The sequence below is a fragment of the Typha angustifolia genome, chromosome 7, assembly GCF_048772165.1.
Source record: "Typha angustifolia cultivar Huaian chromosome 7, ASM4877216v1, whole genome shotgun sequence".
Classification (NCBI taxonomy): Eukaryota; Viridiplantae; Streptophyta; class Magnoliopsida; order Poales; family Typhaceae; genus Typha; species Typha angustifolia.
In genome coordinates, this window is record NC_133245.1 from 1,288,155 (window position 1) to 1,311,185 (window position 23,031).

The 23,031-nt window shown below is 37.9% G+C and overlaps 4 protein-coding genes across 7 annotated transcripts; 2 read left to right on the top strand and 2 right to left on the bottom strand.

The window, feature by feature from the left end:
- Positions 1 to 1,629: 1,629 nt before the first annotated feature.
- LOC140762370 (MADS-box protein EJ2-like) lies at positions 1,630 to 6,602 on the bottom strand. Its single transcript, XM_073100118.1, has 8 exons — positions 6,362 to 6,602; positions 5,406 to 5,484; positions 4,734 to 4,795; positions 4,548 to 4,647; positions 2,773 to 2,814; positions 2,604 to 2,645; positions 1,922 to 2,067; positions 1,630 to 1,831 (listed from the first exon to the last, which is right to left on the bottom strand). The coding sequence occupies exons 1-8, from the start codon at positions 6,544 to 6,546 to the stop codon at positions 1,750 to 1,752; spliced, it is 738 nt and encodes a 245-aa protein (XP_072956219.1). The 5' UTR covers positions 6,547 to 6,602; the 3' UTR covers positions 1,630 to 1,749.
- A 3,317-nt stretch (positions 6,603 to 9,919) lies between these two features.
- Positions 9,920 to 10,950, top strand: LOC140761909 (uncharacterized). The gene has a single exon (XM_073099440.1). The coding sequence runs from the start codon at positions 10,001 to 10,003 to the stop codon at positions 10,790 to 10,792; it is 792 nt and encodes a 263-aa protein (XP_072955541.1). The 5' UTR covers positions 9,920 to 10,000; the 3' UTR covers positions 10,793 to 10,950.
- Positions 10,951 to 11,065: 115 nt separating this feature from the next.
- Positions 11,066 to 19,031, top strand: LOC140761908 (uncharacterized). Of its 4 annotated transcripts, XM_073099437.1 has the most exons (13): positions 11,066 to 11,196; positions 11,420 to 11,527; positions 11,696 to 11,830; positions 11,900 to 12,634; positions 13,372 to 13,855; positions 14,011 to 14,757; positions 15,073 to 16,001; positions 16,087 to 16,172; positions 16,264 to 16,482; positions 16,938 to 17,066; positions 17,234 to 17,581; positions 17,938 to 18,053; positions 18,568 to 19,031. In XM_073099437.1, exons 1-13 carry the CDS (start codon positions 11,089 to 11,091, stop codon positions 18,672 to 18,674), a joined length of 4,251 nt encoding a protein of 1,416 aa, XP_072955538.1. In that variant the 5' UTR covers positions 11,066 to 11,088; the 3' UTR covers positions 18,675 to 19,031. The 4 variants fall into 4 exon arrangements, with proteins under 4 accessions (XP_072955538.1, XP_072955536.1, XP_072955539.1 ...); XM_073099435.1 differs by having other exon boundaries at positions 14,011 to 16,001; XM_073099438.1 differs by lacking the exons at positions 11,066 to 11,196; positions 11,420 to 11,527; positions 11,696 to 11,830 and having other exon boundaries at positions 12,508 to 12,634; positions 13,367 to 13,855; positions 14,011 to 16,001.
- Positions 19,032 to 19,371: 340 nt separating this feature from the next.
- LOC140763401 (UDP-arabinopyranose mutase 1-like) lies at positions 19,372 to 21,841 on the bottom strand. The gene is made up of 4 exons (XM_073101579.1): positions 21,435 to 21,841; positions 20,362 to 20,612; positions 20,097 to 20,265; positions 19,372 to 19,941 (listed from the first exon to the last, which is right to left on the bottom strand). Exons 1-4 carry the CDS (start codon positions 21,756 to 21,758, stop codon positions 19,594 to 19,596), a joined length of 1,092 nt encoding a protein of 363 aa, XP_072957680.1. The 5' UTR covers positions 21,759 to 21,841; the 3' UTR covers positions 19,372 to 19,593.
- Positions 21,842 to 23,031: the final 1,190 nt, after the last annotated feature.

Below are 23,031 nucleotides of genomic sequence, written 5' to 3' on the forward strand. Positions count from 1 at the left end.
AAATTAAACTATTTCTTTTATTCTAGATACACGCAGTGCGTATGCAATGAGATATGCAGATAATAGGAGCGAGGATATAGATGAGAAAAAACTTTTAGTAAATTGGGCGAGAACACTGAGTGGACGAGGAGAGAGAGAGAAGAGATGATTTTTAAATAACTTTAGTCATCAAAGATAAAATTAGACTTATGAGTATTTTTAGTTTAGAGCAGAGATCATTTTATTTATACTTTCTAATCTAGAATAATATGTTCCAATCTAAAATAGGAAGAAATAATGATAATAATCTTGAAGGAAAGGGTGCTATTTTTGAGTGATTTATAGCCCTCTGCCTGTGGTTAGAACGACAAGTAGCTCTATACCAAGCAAATACCAAAACGAACACTCAACTGTAATGACCATAAATATCCTAAATTCCTAACCCCCAGTCCCGGAGTCTACAAGGTGAACGGACACGTGGCATCCATATTTCGCTCTCCGAAAGAAGATAAGAGATGGATCGACCCATCGATGGATGGATGGATCGATCGAAGTATTGACAGTGACTGACAGGCAAAGCACCAAGGCCAAGTCGACGTCATTCCATTAAAACCGCTCCTCAAATTCTGGAAGGAGGGAAAAAAGAGAACATCGACCATGTGGGAGGGCATTTACGTGATTCTACTTTGCGTGTATATGATATCAATTAAGTTATATATATATATATATAATGGAGGTAGAGTGGGCCATGTAATGCAAACAGTGGGACTGACATGTCCTTCCTTGGAACCTAATAATCTTCTACTGCACCAAAGAGCACTAGGCTGGGAACAAGGCTTTTAAATTGGACAAGATGGCCAGTGCTAGCTCCTTCAATCTGATAGAGTTGTCATGGGTTTTGTGTGGTTCTAAATCCATTCCTTGTCACTCTAACCTTAGGCATATTGCAAGATATGATGGATGGTGGTTTGGATGTCATATCTTTACAGAAAGTGTTCTTTTTCCACTTGGAAGAACAGCAAGAAATTTATGGGAAAACAAGGCATATCAGGGTCGTTTCTGAAACAAGGAAAAGTTGTATATATTCTGGGAGCCCAAACTCTCAGGAGAATCAAATACTATGCTTTGATCTTGTATGCCAGGACTCCTTTAATTAAGGTATATATGTCTTGTTTCCCACTTAGAAAGAGAAAGCTGAGATTCTCACATCAGACATTATTATTATATATAAGATATAGATAGTGAGAGACATAAAATAAATTAAGTATCTAGTTACCATGTCTATGTGGGGAATGTGGAAGCTTCTGATGACCTGTTGACAAGCATTACTGGAACTCTGTTTGATTAAATATTACATGCAAGGTTAGAGACTCACAAAGTGGATAAGTTCTACCAGCCTAATTATGTACAGGTTCTTGAAAATTCTCAGCTTAGCTTGTCCCAAGAAGGTGAAATATATATTATATATATATATATACCATGTGGACTTACAAGCCTCAAAAAAAATTCCACCTTTTTCATATTTTACATTATTGCAAATAGTCTAATATCATGTTATGCAGAAGGCCACAGTGCAAGTGGCCAGAGAACTAATGTATATACTTTCAACACAAGGTTTATACCCCAAAGTCTTAGTTTGCAAATAGTAAATAGCTAATCGTCTCATTTATTCTTTTCTTATATTTTCCATGGATGGAGGAGGCAAAGTTGGAATACAAGAGCGAAGAAACACCCATATACGTATAGTTTAGGTTCTTGGAAGCATATAACTCATCCCATCCATGCAGGACGGTAAGTATTAGTCTGCGTGGGGTCTGCATTATTCAACTGAACTACATGCATGGGGTGGTTCCTGCAACCAGATTGAACTGAGATATTGCCATTGAATACTAAAAGTGTAAACAGCGATCTTAATTACGAGGCAAAGGAGAATAAGATTTACCCAATTTGTAAGGATCCACATCCCAAGGGGTGAAAGAACGCCTCCGTTTGCTCAGGCTCGCGATCGCCGGTGTTGTTTAATGTGCCGTCATTTCCATTTTTTTCCCATGAAAGTTGAAAGGGAATTTCTTGACGAGCTTCTTGCAGCTGAGAGAAATGGGAAACTAAACGTAGTTAACTAGTGTACTGGGGGTAAGTAGAGAAGATGATGTCTCTGGTTGTCATCAAATAAAGGCCTTGTCTCCAATAAAATGAAAATTAATGAACATAGAGCTCCTCGAGAGGTACTAGATAACTTTGTGCTCAGTTCTGAAAATAAATTCTAGTCATGTTATCAACTAACATAGAGAACTCTTGTTTTGGTTAAATGATCGAAAAACAAAGCTTGAATTTAAACAAGGTTTTCTATCATAGGACTTTGCAGTATACGTGCTAAAGAAAAAGTCTTTAGAGAATTGGTGTTACTACTATTGACCTGAAAATGTCATCACAAGGATTGCTCTTTTGAGGAAAATTTTAAGGAGAAAAGGTATACAAATTAATAAAACATTGTTTAAGGAAGGAAAAAAAAGTATCATAGCATAGAGGTTGTCATTAACAAATGATTAAGATCCACAAACTATCACACGCAACCCATTATTAGAAAGAGAAAACTTGGAACTGTCAAAGAATTCTGAAGTTACCTTCCTTCTCATCGCTTTGTTTGCTTCTTGCAGCATTTGCTCCTATTTTTTGCGACAAAACAATGAGCGCAGGTCAGGTATTAACAAATTCTCTGGCAACAACTTAAAGTAAAAAGATATTCTACTGGGAAAATTTAGCGAGACAAATTCATGCATAAGGTAGTCTTACCTTTCTTTTAAGATCACTGAGCTGATCGAGCATCACTTGTGTCTGCAATATAACATTCTAAGAGAATCACTACTATCCTTAGGTAAGAAAATTGATTTCATTCTCTATAAAGAATAAATACTGGTGACAAGCCTAACGCCAATGAAAATTTGTAAATATTACACAAAGAGCAATAGTTCTCCATCTAAAGATGATGGACCCAATGAACATTTTCTTCAGTCATAATTGCAAACGGCGATAGGAAAGCAAGATATTGAACATAATTAATTGAGTAATTGGTGAGGCTGTACAGTAAAGTAGCGCAAGCGATGATAAACATATTCTTTAGCTCAGATTTTGATTTGTACAATCAAAATGTCCTTCCAAAATAATTTGGGATGGCAAACTTTGATAAACTTGGTATCAGATATTGCAGAGTATAATATAGTGACCGCGTTCCATACTGATAAAAAAGAGTCATGCTCTCACTACTCATTACAGGCCATGAACCACCTTGTATGGTCCTGCTAACAACTCCACTATTATCTCTTCTGGACATCTATGCAATCAAATTTTGGTTTGCTTAATTAGAGAAAAGTATCTACCTGCAGTCAAAATTTCCGAGTTCTTGCTATCAGAGAGCTGTTAATCCTATTTTCGTGAAAAAAAAAATCAACATCAAGCAAAAATTAAAAAATATTTTATAATAGTTGCAAAATTAAAATTTAGAAAAGAATTGTGGGGCTGCAAAGCTGTGGAATCTTTCCCTCTCCTCTAATCCAACATCAATCACCTAAGAAAACAACAGGCTTGAGAGCTATCGGTACTCACGATGGCAACTTTCATGTTAAATTTCGACCTTGTAAGCCGCGTATGCATCGCTATGAAATGTCACATTTTCCCTCACCAAAAAGTGTCCTCCAAATAAAGCTAGCTCAATCATAAAACTCCAGTGGCAGGTGGGATGTCCCATTCCAAATATTTAAATTTTAGGCATATAGTCAATACATGTTGCCTTGCCAGTGATGAGTACTTTCATTGACAAACATTGTTCTCTCCAACCATATCTCGACTTGCATATACTATCCCATTGAATCAGAGTGCACTTTCTGTATTTACTTGATATTCTATCTCTACAACCGTGTCTCGGTAAGTTGGGAGACTCTTAGAAAATTGAATTGTCTCATAGTAAGTTGTATCGTCTCTTGGGGTGTTCTGTTGTCTCTTAATTTCTTTTTTTGCCTCCTAGATAGTCTGTATGTCTTTATTTGCAGAAAACATAAATGCCTACATAGAAAGTTGTAAAGTAGTGAATGCTGGAACTAACATAAATGCCCTATGTAAAAGGAGAGATGAGGAGGACAACAGAAAATCTAACACTTAAAATGTGGGATCTGAATAAATGGTGGCAATCTTCATAAAATACTTTTCTTACAAGTCTACCACAATAATATATGACAAAACTACTAAAAACAAACCTTTTATTATCTATGAGACTCAAGCTATGAAGACTTGTGCGTTCCTGACCATTAGCATAGCAAAATAAAATCTATAAAGGAAAATTTGGCACATGTACAAGTCATAATTTACGACGGACATGTAATATATAATCCATCAACTTTCTGCTCTAATTGGCTTGTGTACCATACCTTTTCTACTCAACCCTCCATTAACAATTTCTGTGATACTTGAGTTAAATAAGAAACACTAAAACATGTGAAAGCTTGCTCAAAATTATGAGATGAAGTAACTGACACTTCATGTGTCCGTCCCTCGTACGTCAAACTTAAGGTTACCTTTCTTGATCTTATCTGCTTTAAAGATTTCTCAATTTGATTCTCTAGTTGCTCGAGATCGTTTGTCCTCAGTGGACTCAAGTCCTCACCAAGAAAGTTTCTGCAGCATCATAGTAACCGCTGTATTAGCAAATGCACTAGTCGTATAGTAAATATCCCAGATGAATTAAGAGAGTAACAGGCTACCTCTGGGAGTGCTGTAATATCTCAACTCGAGTCTTCAGCTTCAGATATTCCTGATAGTTGTTCTGCATCGCAATAGGATAACAAATCCTTCTTATATATATTAGACCAGGCAACATTACCTTTGATTGAAAAATATAACCAAACTTCTTAGACCAGGCAACACTCCCATAATTTTGCTAGTGCGGATACTACATCGGGATGTTGTGCAGAAGGTAAGTAGCCCAACTTATGTATGAGTTTTCGATTAGAAAAGAAAATTAGACGAAATCTATAACTACTAATGGGGAGAAATGTTAATATGTCATATCTCTTGACATGAATTACACAAAAAGAAGGCAGTTAATCTTACTATTTTCTTTAAGAAAAGAACTGTGCTCTGCATTTTTAAATTGTATCAAATCGTTGATAGTTATTATCATTCAATGACTAGCACAATGGGCCATATCATTGTTTTGTTTTTCAGACAGTTAATAGTTTGGAAGTTTCCAGTACTTGATGAAACATCCGTGAAGAAGTTCATAGCTTAAGAGAACAAAATAGCTTATAGAACTATAGCTTGTTAGCTAGTTAGTGCAAGACACAAAAGTAGAACTTTGCAGAACTCTCTCTTTTCATGCAGACATTAGATATGCATGTATAAATATACTACTATATGTATAGCAAACCGATTACCTGTGTCTCAGGAACTAAAACAGCAGCATCTGATGCAGCATAAGTGTACCTTTGGTACCTCTCCAGCGTCTTCAGCATGCTGCAGTGATTACAAAATAGTACGTAATCTGAGAATATTTCGCTGTTTTCTGTAAATATCGAAAAGGAATGGCATTTTCAAATCATAAGTATGATCAGAAGAAAAGAATAATTAGCCATCTATGCAGTCATGTTCGCATAGTTTTCTTATTACTGAAATGACCTAACTTTCAACAATGGCAGCACTTCATTTCGTCTTCGGAAGAGAAGTTATCGATTTCCCACAGCAAACAGTAAGAAGAGGTATCAAATTGTCAGCATAACAGCAAGCAGCACTACAATTTCAAGAAAATTAACCCAGTTCATTATGGCAAGCATTAATACCAAGCTAGTGCAACCTAATCATTACACCATCCTACAACTTGAAAAAAGGATTTGAGAAGAAGGATTTGAAGAAAATATAAGGATTTTATAAGTGCTACTTTTAAAGATCAACTACGGAAAAGCAGCTCGCCAAGTTGTTAGAAGTCCTGCTAAGTGCAATAATCATCTTTTCCAGTCATAAAATAACAAATCTCGGTACCTCAAACCCTAAAGCTACCTTTAAAGATCTGGCTTCTGAGAAGCAAGGACAAACACTCCATGAGTTGCTACTCCCATTTCAGCTTATATTTAATAATTTTCCACCGATTTATTCATTGTGCAGAAATTAAAGAAAGCAAACGGAACTGCACCATCGAGGACGATCCACGAGCATTACGTGTACGACAAATCAAAAAAAAAATTCCAAACGAAATCCAAATGGAAACCAAGAGTAATTAGTAAGCAGCATACACGCATCACAGATTGAGCATTCGAAGTTCATTCAGCGTCTCACAAAAGGGGGAAATAGATCACAAAGATCCCCACCTAAAAAAAAGTTGTAAACTTGGGGATACCTAGAGCTGCTGCAGAACTCGAACAGCTTCCCTCGATTTGAAAAAATTATGACGGCGACCTCTGCATCGCAGAGGATGGAAAGCTCGTACGCCTTTTTCAACAATCCGTTCTTCCTCTTGGCGAATGTAACCTGCCGGTTAATCTTGTTCTCTATCCTCTTCAACTCCACCTTTCCCCTCCCCATAGCTCTCCTCTCTCCTCCCCCCCCTCCTCCCTCTCCCTCTCTCTCTCTCTCTCTCTCTCTCTCTCTCGCTCTCTCTCTAAGCTCAAAGCTCCTAGGTTTCTTAAGCTCAAATGAGACAACGGCGGAGGAAGAGAAGGAAAGAGTGAGATATCGGAGGGTAATTTCGTCCGAATAAAGGCGTCAGCACCAATCTCGGGGTCATCCCAGAGTATACGAATCGAAACGTGTCGAGTTCGCAGTGGGCACAGTCTTACCCGCCTTTTCCGTTTCTCGCAATTACCCCTAGAATTGGGAGGAAATTACTACTTTGCAATACCTGTGGCCTGTGGGCCTTGTGCTTTTACTCTTTTGACCCTACCGTCTCATTACCAAGTTTGGGGATGCCTTATAGCTAATAGCTACTAGAATTTTGGTCACGCCGAAAGAGAGAAGGGACAGGACTAGTTTGTGCTTGATAGAATAAAGTAATGTATGTGTAAATAGTAGTTTTGATCTTTTCGGAAAATTTAGACTAGAGTAGGAAAATCTAGAGTATTTCTTATATTTTTACTCTTAAAATTATGCTTATAGTCTAACGAGTGTAATGATTATTTTTGATGTGACGTTAGTTGATATAAAAATACTAATAAAATATAGATATTGAATGAATCAAATATTGATATAAAATTATAATTAAGAAATAGAAGTTCAGTGAAATATATTTTTATAAAGGATTTTTACAAATCATACCTTATATTTTATCTATTTTATGATTCGTAGCCTACCTTTGAAAAATCTATAACCCGATTTCTTTTTTCCCTATAATTATTATTTAACACCGTGATGTTATTTTAACTAACTAATGTATCAAGACATTAAGATACTCATACTATTTTTTTTATTTTTATTTTTATTTTTTTACCATTTTCTTTACTTATCTCCTCCACCGTTGTTACGTTTGCTGCCACATTTTCTTATTTTCTCTCTCCCTTATTTTTCTCCTCGTGATCATTTTTTTTTTTTTTTTAAAGAGAAAATAGAATAAAAAGATATAATATAGATATTTATAAGTTATTTCAAATATTATAACAAAATATTTTTTTACTGAAAATTATAGAAAGAAAAACAAATTATGAAATTCTAAAAGCCCGAGCGTCAAATATAAAATAGTTAAAATGTCGAATATGGTTTATAAAAATACCAAATATTAAAGAGGTTGGTCATTTTGGAACTTCTTTTAACGGCATCCCAAGGACTGACTCGAAGTAAGAGATACACGAAGGACGTCATACGTGTCGATCCGCGGAGCAACCGTCTGGTGCGTCGGTCAACTCGACGCCACGTCCGCTTCGTACGACCGTCACATGGCCGTGCACGGGATTCTCGTTGCGGTGCCACGCGCGTAATCTCGCCGCACGTACGGCGCGAGTTTCTCGTGTTGGACGAGTTGCCTCCCTCTCGGCAGGAGCTGTTTGGTGCTGACACATCGTATCGCATCACGTAAAGCTGGAAGGTTTTTTGACGAAAATAGCCTCGTAGTATGAGGAAAATAACAGACGGGCCCCACTTGTCTCGATGCCGTTAATCTTAGAGTAGATAGATTTGTCGCTTTACTGGGCATCATGTCGGCCCAAATTAACGGCTACACAGATCTGGGCTACCGGCAAACTACAACCGTTGTTACCAACTTCAAAATAAGCCACTTATTTTTTAAAATTAAAAAAATATATTTATTATTTTATATTTAAACATTTCATGCCAAACGTCAGAAAAAGTTGGGCCTGGCCCATCTAAAGCCTATGAACTAGTGGGCCCAACTAATGAAGCCACTTGTTGTATCTAAGCTTATAATAGCCCTCTCAGCTTCTAATGCTATCGTTTCATGGACCCTTTACCTTATCTTTCCTCAAATACTAAACCTATATGGGCCCCAGCCAGTTTGTTCTCAAACTGGGAGTCTGGGAGACATCGATCTTAGGGATTAGGGATAAACAAACAACGTAGACTGGTAACAGAAAGATAAGGGAAAGGAGACGCCATTAAAGATGAAGGCTTGTCCAGATAATGTTCACTCATTGTTGATATAAAGTGTATGCTTGGCCTTGCTGGTCATTTCCAGCCCTAATGATATATCCCACTGTTATACATCAAACCACCTTTGTGGAAGATGGCAAAGTCATTTAGGAGTTAGTTGGAAAATAAAGGTACGTAGCAACTCCAGCACTGTAGAAGAAGAAATGCATGGCTACGAATGCATTGGCTTTAATGCATGGAGACTAGTAAAAGAAAGCAACAGCACGTAGAGGCTGCCCTATTCGAGATCACGATACTTATCTTGTATATATTTCCCACGACCAACTTGGCATCGACTTAGCCTTGTCTTCCTAATTACGTGGACCCTATATACTATAGACGTAGTATAATTCTAACTCGCTTTTGCCTGACCCTATCTGCACGTTAAAAAGAGGGGAAAAAAACAAATAAAGATCGTCATGAATCACCTAACACTGCATGTGTCTTTCGAGGCTGTAAAGGATAAGACTATTTATGAGCATCATTTAGTGTGCTGTCGTTTGTTAAATAAACCATCGATCAGTGCTTCCATTTGATCTTAATTTTTGTACCACATATATATGTGCATCGTGTCAACTTGCCCCTGGACAAGTGACCATCAAGGATTCAAGTGGTGTCGTGTAGAGCTAATCGAGTTAGGCTGTTGCTTTTCTATGCCAGATATTATTTACTTGAACAGAACTGCGGATTATAGTTAGATTATAGGGTATATATATTTTATGTTACCCCTATGGTTATGCTTAAAATCAATTTATCATACCCCCAATTGGTTTACAGTAACGTATATTTTCAAACATAATGACTCATATAACATTATTAATTGTGTTGTCTGAGTAAATATGATTTTTGCACCTATAATTTTAAGATATTATTTTTTATTCAATGATAAATAATATATTTAAAAGGAGGTTAGATGATAAATAAGATTTGATGTATCTAATCTTAGATAGGAGAAGATATGAGATGTTAAAAATTTATTTAAACAATACTATGCGGTGAGTAAATCTAATGAAACGAGAATGCAATCATTATATTTTAATATTTATTATGGTGGAGAAATTCCTTCTAATAAATTTCTATTATATTTTTCTGCTTTTTTTTTATTAAGTTTAGATGATAAATTTAACATGAGGCTTGTAATACACTTTCTATATTTAAAGTGCATTTTTTTTAGAATTTTGTACTCCCCATGTCGGAGTACATGGCAGTTCCTGATAGGCTAGCAAATCCAAGGAAGATTTTTTCAGCTATCTGGCAGCCAATCAGAGGCTGCCAAGTAGAGGAATGAGGAGTCCACTCGTAGAATCTGTGGCTGCGTGCATTAGCATGCACTTACGGGTTCGGATCCATTCCAGATTCTAATCATTATAAACGCGATCCAACGCACAACACCTGTTACCTTATGCTCTTCTTCTCCACGCTTTCCTCAGAAGAACATAGACACAGCCCCATGCAAATCCAAGCAAGCATGTCTCCTATTGCCGGGCTACCAAGCATAAACAAGCCATCTCACCATCACCGCAACGACTCTTTCGAGCTCGAGATCTTCGACGCCAAGCGCTACTTCTCCGGCGGCACCGACGATTTCGCGCTCATCAATTCCTTCAAACCCAGGAAAGAAGAAGAGCCTCCAAAAACTACAACCAAGAGGAGCTTCGACTTGCGCATAAAGGAGAAAGAGAAGGAGAAGGAGAAGAAGTGCAAGCAGCCTAGCTCACCTGGCGTTAGACTAGCCGGCTTCCTCAACTCTTTCTTCAACCAAGCAGTTTCGAGGAAGAAGTCAACCAGTACTAAAAGGTCAACCATGGAGGACAACAAAGAAGGAAGATTCCTTTGTGGGAGGAGCAGCATCAACAGCTCTCGTAGCACTAGATTAACCGACGCCAAAGCCATCTACTCCTGCGAGAGCGGTGACTTTAGGGCCAGTTTCCTTTACCCCAGCACGCCATCAGAGCTTGGGGAGGAGAAGGGTAGTACTACTGATCACGACGAGTATGTGGGAAAAAAGTGGGCTTTGAACAAGAAGAGTGAGCTCACCCCATGGAGATCATGGAAGAGCAGCCGGAGGAATGAGCAAGAGGAGGCTGGTGATGGATGGGAAAGCGACTCCAGCTCGGATCTATTTGAGCTCAAGAACTACGACTCAGAGCCCTTTAAGAGATCCAGGAATCGACGCCATAGTGTTAATAATTAAGAACTCTGATCACCTTTTATTTTGTCTCATGTTGGTTGTGGTTTGTTTACCAATGATTGTGGATTTTACTTTTTTAATTTGTTTGGGGGAGTTCAACAAGAATGCAGGGTGTTATTTGTAAATTTCCTTAATTATTAATTAATAGATTTACTAAATAATATGGGCCGTGGGCTTAATAATTGGGCCCAAGCGGGTTTGTGGCTCGCTGGCAATTCTTTTGGCGCGCAAAGTGGAATAAATTACGAAAGAGAGGGAATTAGAAAACCCTCCAGGGTTGGCTCGCTGTGATCGCCTCCATGTCTATGGAAAACCCTAGCAACGAGAGGCCGGATGACCTCGAGATCACCTCCATTGGAGCTCTGTATCATGGTCATTGGGACAAGAAGTACTGGAGCTGCTCCAGGGTTTGTCATCTCTTCCTCGTTTTATTTCACCGATGATTTAAGAATCCTAGGATTTGGTGAGATTTCTTAGGGCAGCAGCGGTGTTGGTATAATAGTGAGGGATATTTAGATTTATCTCCTTTAGTAGGAAATCAATTTAATTAGAGTCATAAAGATCTGTGATGTTTTAATTTGATTGCAGTGTTGGTCTTATTTTGTTGTGGTTTTCTTTTTCTATTGGTAGGGAAAAGACCGTTACCCTTATCCAATTGGTTATAATGCTATACGAACTCATGCTGGGAATACATATAAGATCGAAGTTCGTGAAGGCATCAAAGGGCCTTTATTTGTGGTAAGTTTGGCAGAAACAAGATTGTCCTGGTTATGAAGTGTACGCCAGAGGCTTTCAGAATTTTCAACTAGATGCTATAAGTCTTAAATTTTGATAATTGGGGAAAAGTTGTATTCTTATTTGGCCTATCCGACAGAATTGAAACGATTGAGTCCCTTCAATTTGCAGGTCACATCCACTAATGGACATTCATCCACAGGGCAAACACCTGATATTGCTTGGGAGAACTTTCAGAAGAAAAGTGGTCCCAAAGTTAAAAACTGTCATGGGAGGAGGCTTTCTTCTAAGATAGATGGGGTCGAGGTAAGTTTGAGCCACTCATTTTATGCCTTTTGATGGATGTGATGCTTATGCTTTTATGAATGCATGCAGCTCTTTGGTTTCAAGAATCCTCTTGTTCAGAGATTACTTCGCGAGCTAATGGCTGATGTGAAAGAAGCAGCTGAGAGAAATTTGTTGTCCTTGAATATTACTGATTCTTCGCAATTAAACAATAAGGTTGAAACACAAAGTTCTAATGCATGTTTTGATTTGCCTGCCTGCTTGGGCAAGCAGCAGAGCACTCGAAAGAGAAGTATGAAACACCAAATGAAGGAAGGAAGAACAAAGAGGATTGAATGTCAAGATATACTTGTTTGTAAAGAAGGTGATATTGCAGAACAATCGATCAGGACTTATTCTCGTGCCAAAGATAAAAGTAGAGAGAAATTTAAGGAGAAACATTTGTCGGATGTTCTTCCAACTCATGGTATAGCAGATCATCTTAGCTACTCAACGGGACGTAGTAATAGTATAGCTGCTGTAAGTAATGAAACTTCCTGCAAACCTGGTTGCCATTTTCAAAATGATGCCAAAGATATTAAATTTGTTTCGTCAACAAACAATTATTTGGCAAAGGAGGATTCAAGAAACTCATCGCGACAAGTATATCCACTGGATGGGGAAAGCGACCTTCCCCTTCTAGCCAGAGAAGAATTGCCAGCAAAGATGGACTGTGGTGATTGTGTTGTTGAGAAACATGTTATTTCACTGGAGGAAAGCAAGCATATTAATGATTCTAGGTTATCATATATGGAGAGCAAGGCTTGTAATGCAGAAAACATGCTGGTATTGTCTTCATATCCTAACTGTTGTAGTGTTGTAAGATGCTATTTCATTGTCTTAGCAAAATTGTTTCAAATATTTCCTACAATACTGTGTAGGTCATGCATCTTTTGTTTTGTCTATAATGTTTACTTGTAAAGTTGCTATGAATATTTATCTTTAATTAAGAATGACAAGGTGGTTACTTCAATCTAGCTTACTGTTGCTGCAGTGCTCCTAAATTTTAATTGTTACCCCTGTGTCACACGTCGATACTTCATTTGCATGGCGGGTGTTACACTTGCTATCATATGGCATGGGGCAAGGAAGTTATGTTGCTTTTCCAAATATCTTTTGCTTGGATGAAGCATATACCTGTTCAATAAAGCTACGATGAGCAAGTAATCTATTTGTCTTTTTTTCAATGATTTTTCTATTTGTTTCCACCTTTGTTCTACCTCAAACTAAGCTGATTCCTGTCGATCAATTAGGTTATCAAACAATAAGCTAGAAAAGGGGAACCTTATAGCTGTCGTGAAAGATGGTAATAATTTTTACGAATATACTCCAATGTGTTTGTCCTGCCATGGATCATAGTGCGAAAGGTTGGAACTTCTGATTTCTTTGACATTACTGGATGGTGGCCCTTCTATGATTCATTTTTACATTTTTAACACCGTTTGCACTATCTTGATTTTCTGTTATTGAAAGGACATTTGTTGTCTAGATGTTGATGCTGAATTTACAATTTTCAAGGGAAGTTGTGGGAGCAAGAAGAAATGAAGAATGATCATGTGATTAAAGAATCAACATTTGTAGCAGACCCTTGTGACTCAGATGCTTTACCTGGAAGTATACCAAAAGAGTTGATTGACATACACAATCAGTCCACTCTGGAATGCATGCATCCCATGCCAGACGGAATTTCCTACCTAGTGAAGTGCACCCCGGATGACAGTAGTTCAAGGGTGATTAAAGATTCACTTCCAGAAGTCAACCCTTCTCCTGGTTCCTCAAATCCAAGTTCTGAAAGAACTGATTCAGATTCAACAGGACAGGAATTAGCAAAATCTATGATGGCCTTTTTGCTTCCACAAGCTGTTCCACTTCTTAAGAAGACTTACATTAAAAGGAAGTCTAGACACAGAAATCGGGAAGCAGATCCTAAGTATTGTTCCATTTTGACTAGGACCAATTGTACTGAGAAGGTTGAAAATGATCGCATCTCTGATGACATATGTGGAGGTAATGATTAATTCTGTAATATCTGATTTAATAATAAGAATTTTTGTTTTCTTATCATGTGTGCTAAGAATTTCTCAATTTAACTGCATGCTCTTGAAGTTTGTAAGAGGATTAGATGCTATCTGAAGTCTGAATTTTTAGTTTATATTTTGTAGGCAACCTTGAAGTGAAAATGCTTGCCCAAAGGTCAACAGAGAACATTTCAGAGAAAGGACTAGACTCTTGGACATTACTTCATGCCAACTCCCAGTGCAAAATGACAAAAGTAAAGCGTCCTATTAATGATAGCATGAAGAGTCAACCATTTACTGATATTTCAAAGGAGGCCAAGTCTGTAATTCCAGATAGCTTTGAGGATGAGCCATATGTCTGTGATGTCACTATGAAGAAGCTTTCACCTTCTGATCATAGTGAAGCCAATTATGGGCATTTCAATGAAACCAATCTAAATGCTGACTCTTCAAAGTCGCCTTTTAGCAGAAAAGGTGGTAAGGAGCACTCTAGTTGTCTTTTTGAGAGCAATGATATTGATGGTGTAGTTATGCTGCAAAATGAACTTGAGAAGGATGACACTATGTTATCTGATTCTCTTCTGGCTTGCTTGGAAGAAGAATTTAAGGAAAAATCAACAGTTGAGGAGGACAAGGTTTCTTGCCCTGCCTATCAAGGTGCTGATTGTGTTGATCATATGCTTGCACTAAATTCTGCCTCTGTCGTGCATGATGTTTCTCAACACTTCAATAATACTACAAATGATTTCATCCCCATTACTGTACATTTGTCAAACCACGGGCCTTCTGGAACTGATCTGGCTGATGATTATTCACAGGATTCTCTACAGAGCCCTACAAAGTTGAAGGATACAGATGTTTCAGTTATTAAGACAGAAAAATCTCATTCAGGTAATAACCATGGATGTTCCATTCAGCATGAGCTTATTTACTATGATGTGCAAACCCTGCCAGAATCTAGAGATTGTTATGGTCAAAATATAGAAGGTCTTACTGGTTCGTTACAGGCAAGGCCTCACCCTAAGGCAGCAGCTAATGCAACTGGAGATTCATCTTCATTTTATGCACAAAATACAGTAGCTCAGACTGAAGTTTTCCTGCCTAACAATGAAATAGGAGACAAGTTTCTTCATGCAAATAATTCTTCTAGGAACTATGACATTCTTCTTTCAGAAAGTATAATTTGTCGAAATTTTGATGATGCAGATCTCGAGAAATATGCTATTCCCAATACATCAAACACAGAAGAAAATGGTGGTTCTGGATGTAAAAAAGATAATGCAGAAATAAGGATTTCAGCTGCCAGGGATATCGAAAATAATGAACATAACCCTCTTTTGAAAAAATTGAAGAATACATGTGCATCGGAATCTGCCTTGTATGATTCTGCTCATTCTGTTTCTCAGGATTTGGTTAAGAATGCCACTGAAGATATTCAAGGTAGGGTTATAAATGACAATGCAGAGATGAGGATGGTAGCTGTCAGTGAAGTCAAGCCTGATGAAGATATGCCCTCTGGGAGCAAATTGGAGAGTATTTCTGCATCTGAATTCAATATATCTATTCCTTCATATGCCGGCCATCAAGATATGGTTAAGAATGTTGCTCAAAATGTTAAAGTTCTCAACTCTAATATTCATTTGCATTCATATTTTGAAAAGAATTGTCTAGATTCTGTTGATGATATTCATGAATCTCAGAGTTACTGCATAATGCAGCAGAATAGGAGAGGTATGGCTGGCCTAAGCAGGAAATCTGTTCTGGAAGCCTCTTCTTGTTCAAACCCGCGTACAAAGTTGATGGAGGATAAACGTTGTAAAGATATCTTCAGTGATAAACTCAAGAAAAGCCAAATGAATGGTCTTCCATCTCCTGATGCAGAAGAAATTACAGAATTAGGTAGTCCAATGAAGCTTGCTGGCTGCTACTTGCATCCCAACCCTGTATTGTCTATCATCTTAAGCTCAATGGAGGATTTCTTACAAATTTGTGTGTTGTGCGGCCTTTTGGAGGACTGCAATAGGTATCTTTACATATATACTGTTCCTCTTCTGGAACAGAGAGAAAAATGCCCTTCTTTTAGTGGTTACACTACACTTGTATTGCCTCCCCGGAATGGACTTTTTAAAGGAGATGTAAGCTGTCCACAAGTCTTGAATTGAACTTACGTCTATTTTACAGTATTGCATCTGCGACTTTTATATGTCTTCTTTTTTGCAGTTACAACCTGAACAATATGGATTGCAATTCACTCCTGATGGTCAGTCACTTGTCCTCTTGACAAGTATCAGAACACCTTATTGCAGGTTGAGCACAATCTGATTAATCTTTGTCGGTAAATAGCATTTGGCTTTATTGAATCTTGTTTGATGCCAATAAACCATAAACAACTGGCAGGAATCAAAGCATTAGCTGTTTGTGCCTCATGTGCAAGACGCAGCATTGTGAGAATGATGGTATAAAAATTGTCAAGACAAACTTTGGTTATGTTTCACCAGTTACCAGCTTAAGGGCATACGAGAAGATTTCCTGCATTTTAGTCTGTGAACCAAATTACCTTATAGCAGCTGAACTCAGTGGGAAATTGCATGGCTGGATGATGAACTCAGGATGGAGGTAATCTACCATACATTGTTCTAAATTTCCAATATTTTAATAGCATACTTTGGCATGGTAATTTCCTTGCAGTTTTCAGTTATTAGCTTCTAATTTTTCTGTGTTTAATGGTAATAAGTTTATATTTGGCTTTGGGTTCGTATAATTATTTAGTGCCTTATATTGGTATCTCTATGTTACTTGAATTGCAAAACAATTCTGTCATTTATTTGATGTATATTGGTCTTGAAGCAGGTCAGATCTGCCTATACGACAATAAGATCTCTGTATCTACAGTTAAGGTCTTATGAGACAAAAGCAATGTCCTAACTAGGCATTTCTCTGTTAATTTTACTTTAATTTGTACTTCCAAAGCAAAAACTATTTCTATATAATATACCTTTTATTTTGGTGGATGGTTATGCTTTCTAACCTTTATGATACATTGTCACGCTATTCCTTACCAATGCTTGTAGTTCTATCTTGGAGGAGTTCATGTTACCTAGATTTGGTAATATATCACCTTCGACAGTGGAGCTGAAAAGAGTATCAAGGTGTCGCTCCCTTGTTATTGGCCATGATGGGATAGGTGGCTTCGGCTTATGGTATGTTGAGTTCTTATACAGTATCCCCATATCTGGATTCATGCTATTTCATTACTTTATTTTCCCAAAGTTGAATGTATCTACTACTTATTTGCTCCTTTAGAAGTTAAGTGAAATGACAACTAGAAGCCTTTACTTCATTTTTCTCTAAAATATTTATCTTTTAGGGACATCTCAAAGCGTGCACTCTTGTCAAGGTTCTCAGCCCCAGGCAGCACAATCTTCCAAATTCTTCCAGTGGGCTTGGGCAGCTTGCGAAACATTGACATTCTTGCTAGCAATAGTGATATAGAGGAGAACTTAAAAATGATGGCAACAAATTGTTCTACAGAAGCTGGTGGAGATCCTTTTCTTATGCTATCGGGAGAAGACATAGCTGTTTGGCTTTTGGTTTCTGCTGCTTCAGCATCAGAGTTTCAGTGTCATTTTGAGGTGAAGGAACCTGTCGTAAGATGCTGGAGGCTAGCTCTTTTAGCAAAGAATAAGGTATTCATGGGAAGTATATTAGATCCAAGGTACATCTGCTTCCCTACTTTATCCATTAAATAGTGCTATGTTGAGTATGTTTTCTTTTCTTTCTTTAATAAATGTTGAGTATGTTTCTGAATGTAAAGATGCTTATGTCTGACTTCGCAAGATTCTTCTTCTTCTTCACTTGGAAGCTATGAGCCTCATATAAATGATCATTTGATATCCTCGGCTTCGACTATATTTATTTTCTTCTTCTTCTTCTTCTCTGTGAACCTCATAAATGATCAAATCGATATCCTCAGCTTCGATGATATTTATTTTCTTATCCTCAGATTTGACGATATTTATTTTGTTATATATCGCCAGAACATACTTAGTCAGAGATATTTATATCTTGCAGGGCTTCTGCAATTGATGTCTCAGCTGATTGTGGGATTGTTGGAACATTTGAAGGTCTCTTGTACAAGTGGGAGCTGTCTACAGGAAAAAAATTGGCCAACATCCATTGTTTCAAATGTACGTTGCACACATACTACTCCATGATGGCTGAACCTATTATGTTGCCTTCACTAACCTAGAATGATACAAATCTAGGATCTTGTCTAAAGTGAAGATCTCCTTATAAGAAAAAGACAACCATTGTTAAAAAGGACAAAGAGTCAATTGGCTGTCTGAACTGGGAAACAAGAATTTCTCCCATTTTCTTCTAATTATGAATGCAGAATGATACTTAATGGTCAATAAGAACTAGAAAGTGTGTATATATGGATACAGTTAATTGTCTAACATCAAAATTGAGCATAGTCAGGATCCCGCATGATTTATGATGAACTAGGTAGATTAATATTCATGGTTTAAACAACAAATTAGAGGCATTGACTTGAAGATCACATTTTCTTGACACAGTTTTTTGATTAACTTGGGATGCTCCACGTGCTCCATGTAATGTTGCTAATAAGGTGACATTATCTGAGTGCAAAGCAAATATTTTATGCTAATACTTTATTGTGATTCTATCTGTTGGAATCAGGTGGAAGTGTATCCTGTATTGCAGTTGACGCCCAGTCAGGTACAATGGCAGTGGCTGATAATAAGTGCCAATTGCTAATTTACGCCCAACCAAGGACAAGTATGTAAACTGAACTGTGCCATTTGATGAAGTCGATCACATTTCTGGTGAAATTCATCTATGGGATAATGAGTTCACCTCAGGACAAATATCGGGTTGTTGGCGGCACTATAAGAATACCTTCTGTGGTTGGTACAATGATTTTGCCGAGCAAAGAGTTGGAGCAATCTATTGCCGTGCATATAATGTATTCTTCTAGTTAACTGAAGCAGGCACTGCTCTTTTTTTTTTGGTATGTAAAACGATAGGCTACCTAATCATGGAATGCAGCCCTTGTATAGTGTCTTGATGTTATTTTTGGTCGCATAACATTCTACTGCTGTGTATGGTGGAATTGATAAAAGCACAAGTTAGGTTAACTCAATGTTGAGGTACACCACTGCTGAATGCTCATAGATGATATTTTTTGAAAAATAACTAGATTTACACGTTTGCATCAGAGAGGAGATTGTCCCTTATTTGAAGCCAGTGACAGGATTTTGTGCGTTTCACTAGGAGTATCACATGTGGACAGTTTAAAGATGATCATAATTGCGAATCCTCCTATGGCTCAAGTAAAGCCATAGCGAATTAACACTTGGGAACTCTGCAGGTAGAATATCTCAAGAATTCAGCAGTCAAGAAATTTGTATAGCGATGAGGTGCTATGATCATATAAACTTATCACCCTATCACACCAACACGTTGTCAAAAGCTGTTTAAAACTTTCATAACACAAATAAGAAATTTATTATTGGTGTGAGTATTAAATAAGAATACAAGCATCCGTTTCCAACTGCAAAAAAAACCCCTAAGCTTCTTAAGGAAGCATACAGCATAATGAAGAATTTCCTTTCGACAAAAAATAGAGGTATATCTAAGAGGTTCAGCTCGAATAACACTATAAATGGAAGGGAAATTGTACTGAATGATATCCAAACTGCCTTTCTACTTCCCCTTGGCTGGCCCATTGGGCACTTCAGCAGATGCAGTTGCAGCTGGGTTGAGCTCATCCCAAGCCTCAATCCAAGTGACCATAGCATCTGCAAGCTTAATGAAGTAAGGATCCACCTTCCCAAGCTTTTCTTTCACCTGCTTCGACAGCTCAATGTAGCACTGCTGAACGGTGGTGGCATCCTTTGAGATGGTCGCGGACTGGAAGAAAGGGATTATATCCTCTTGCCAGAAGATGCCCTTGTACTCCTTTTTCAAGTTCACAAAGGGATTGCTTGCCTTGCTATGCCAGATGTAAGGTAAGCCAGTCTTGACTCCCAATCCCAAGTGATCACAGATGACCTACATCATAATTACCAGAGTTCAGAAAATACTACCAATTATAAAACCTGGAAAGAACCAAGAATCCCTCTCAATGGGTCTCCAGTAAGGTGCACACAGACTATAATGGCATAAGAATTGTTGGAGCTTGTAGGGTAGTATTAAGAAAGACTGACCTTCATGCACCACCCTGCCCACATATCGTCGTAACGTCCAATGGGCTGGCCATCACCCATAAGTCCAAAGTACATTGCAGGGCCAATCAGCTCACGATCAAAAGCAAGATTCATACCGCACATTGGGAACAAGGTTCCCTTTGGCACAGTAAGAACAGCATCAACATACCTGGTAGGACCAAAGAGAGAATAGTTTAATAAATTTGTTGAATTAAAGAGAACAGTTTATTTGCTATGAAGCATCCAATTTCACATGATTGGGCACCTGGCATTTCTCTCACGAGGCTTGACAAGTTGGGTGGGAGCATCATAGTCAGGAATGTTGAGCCAAAGGCCATGAGAAACAGCTGTTGCGACACCCTCACGAAGGCTGAAAGGATATCCACGAACAAAGTCTGCACCTTCACGGTAGGGATCATACAGAGTGTTAAAAAAGAAGGGAGTTGAAGGGCAGAGTAGGTTCTTTATGTGCTGCTCAAGGGCATTGATATCTTTGCCAGATGGGTCCTTTGCAACCTATTTGAAAAGGACACATAAAAGTTTAGAACATATCAGCACAGAATGCCCAGAATCTTAACAATATTAAGATGGAGACAGCTCTCCTAAAGAATGACAGATAGCAAAATATAAGCACAGATTTACCAAAACAGGAATGTATGTTAACGCATAGAATAATAATCATAAAGATGGCTAGTTGCAATGGCATTATAATTTATCTGTCACTGGATCTAGAAACAAAAAGATTAGATCTTTTAATACAATACAATCATGCACACTAGCAATTTGATTGTCCAAGCACCAGCCATAATATCAACTGATGAATCAAAGCTGAAACCTTACTGCTGCTTAAGTTATTGCAGTGAATAAAATAACCAAAACTGCGCGTACTATGACAAGCTCATAAAGAGAACAGAGAAAGTGGACTGCCTACAAGATTGTATGCATACAATATCTAGATCCACAGTCCCAATTCATATAATTAGGATCCTGTCATCTAATCAGTCACTCTGACTATAAGAGTCATTTTAAACACACAGATCTGGAAGTTTAGGAACTACTCTGATCTCTTCACACTGCAAACTATGACAATTATATCTCCCCTAGACCAAAAATTTGAAGTAAAATACAAGCATTTGCATTTTTATTCAAGATTGTGTGTGTGTGTGTGTGTGTATGTGCAATTCACAACAATACGACCAAATCAAACGAAAACCAGTCGAGTAAATGCATTCACTAGAAAAGTCCTCCACAAATTAAAACAACAACAACAAAGTAGGCACAAAATAAAAATAAAAAACAAAAAATAAAGAGATAAAAAATAAGAAAAAGAGAACTCACGAAGCAGTCGTCGTCGATGGTGTAGATATACTTCTTCTTAGACACCATGTAGCCAAAGCATCTGCAAGCAGAGTCCTTGAAGGAGATGCACGATGCCTTGGGCCCCAAGATCCGATTGATATCGTTGCGGTTATAGAGCTCGTAGTCGAACCCCTCGGGTACCTTGATGGTCTTGGTGGGATCCCCATCCTGCACTATGATCAAGTGGTAGGGCTGGAAGAAAGGCCTCCACATCTCCAAGAAATCCAAGTTCCGGATCGTCGGGATGACGATATCCAACTCATCCTTGAGCAGCGGAGTACTCGGAATCGAACCCCCCGCCATTGCTACGCCCTTAGAGAGAGACAGAGAGAGAATAGAAGAAGAAGAAGAAAGAAGATGAGTGTTTTCGGATCTGAGAAGGGAACAAGGGAAATGGGGTGACTTTATAAAGATCGATGGGCACGTGTCGGTGGCTGCTACGAAGGCGCGGAGTTATAAAGAGAGGTTCGGGTTAGCAACCTGCGGGCGTCCGCATACCCTTTTTAAAAATTATTCAATGTTAGTTTAACTTTCTTTCTATCATATTAACCTAATTTAAATATCCTTATTTTCTAATACTTATAAAATAATAGTGACATTTAAACTATAGTGCTTAGTTAAAGCTTAAGTTGAATAACCTCCCCCTTTATTTAAATATATACCTCAATTTATGCGGACTAGAAGGAGGACTCGTTCCAGATTGGCGGATGGGAAAGGGGAGAATTATTCTGCGCTTTGAACAGGAGGTAATTACGAAATGCGGCACCGACACCGAGGGAATTACTATTCTCACAAAAATGTGCGGATAAAACTTATTCTCCGGTTTTTGTCCGGATCGGATAGTTAGGCGGGATTTTTAAATAAAACGACAAAAAAGAAAAGAAAAAGAAGAAATCCAATGTACCACACCACACGGTACTTGGTTGCCCGTAATTGGCTCCGAAAAGCTATTTAACCTTTTTAATTATTTGTTGTCAAATTATTTCGAATTAATTAGATCCACTTTTTATCCCAACTGAGTTTATAAAATAATTTAACCCGAACCCCTTAATTGCTGCCAGTGAATGGTTTCACCAGATCTATTTATCCCATTGGTGGATTTGGAATCTCATTTAATCCTTCTCCTCTCGCCAGATCTAATTAATTATTAATCACTATTATTTGGTAATCGAGCCACGACTCTTTTTACCAAGTCAACGCCCCCCCATAAATAGTATTTAATCTCGTTTTATGGAATCATGATTAAAGAGAAGATTGAAGAAAAGGTCGTCCATTAGACGATGGACGACGTGGGTCGACATGCATGCGACTCGACTGTGACACGTGGCCTCTCTTTTTCTCTTTTCTTTCTACTCTAACAACTACGTAGTAATTAAATTAATCAACATGAGAATGGTCTCATGTGGACTCACATGCCTTAGATCCGATCGAGTTATCTTATGCTATCTACTAATTATTCGACTTGCCAACCTATATAGTTGTGATCTACCATTATCATTATTATTAATATTAATATTATTTTAATCTTCTCCCTTTAATCTTTTAACACTATCTTATTAGCTTTATGACCTAAGAT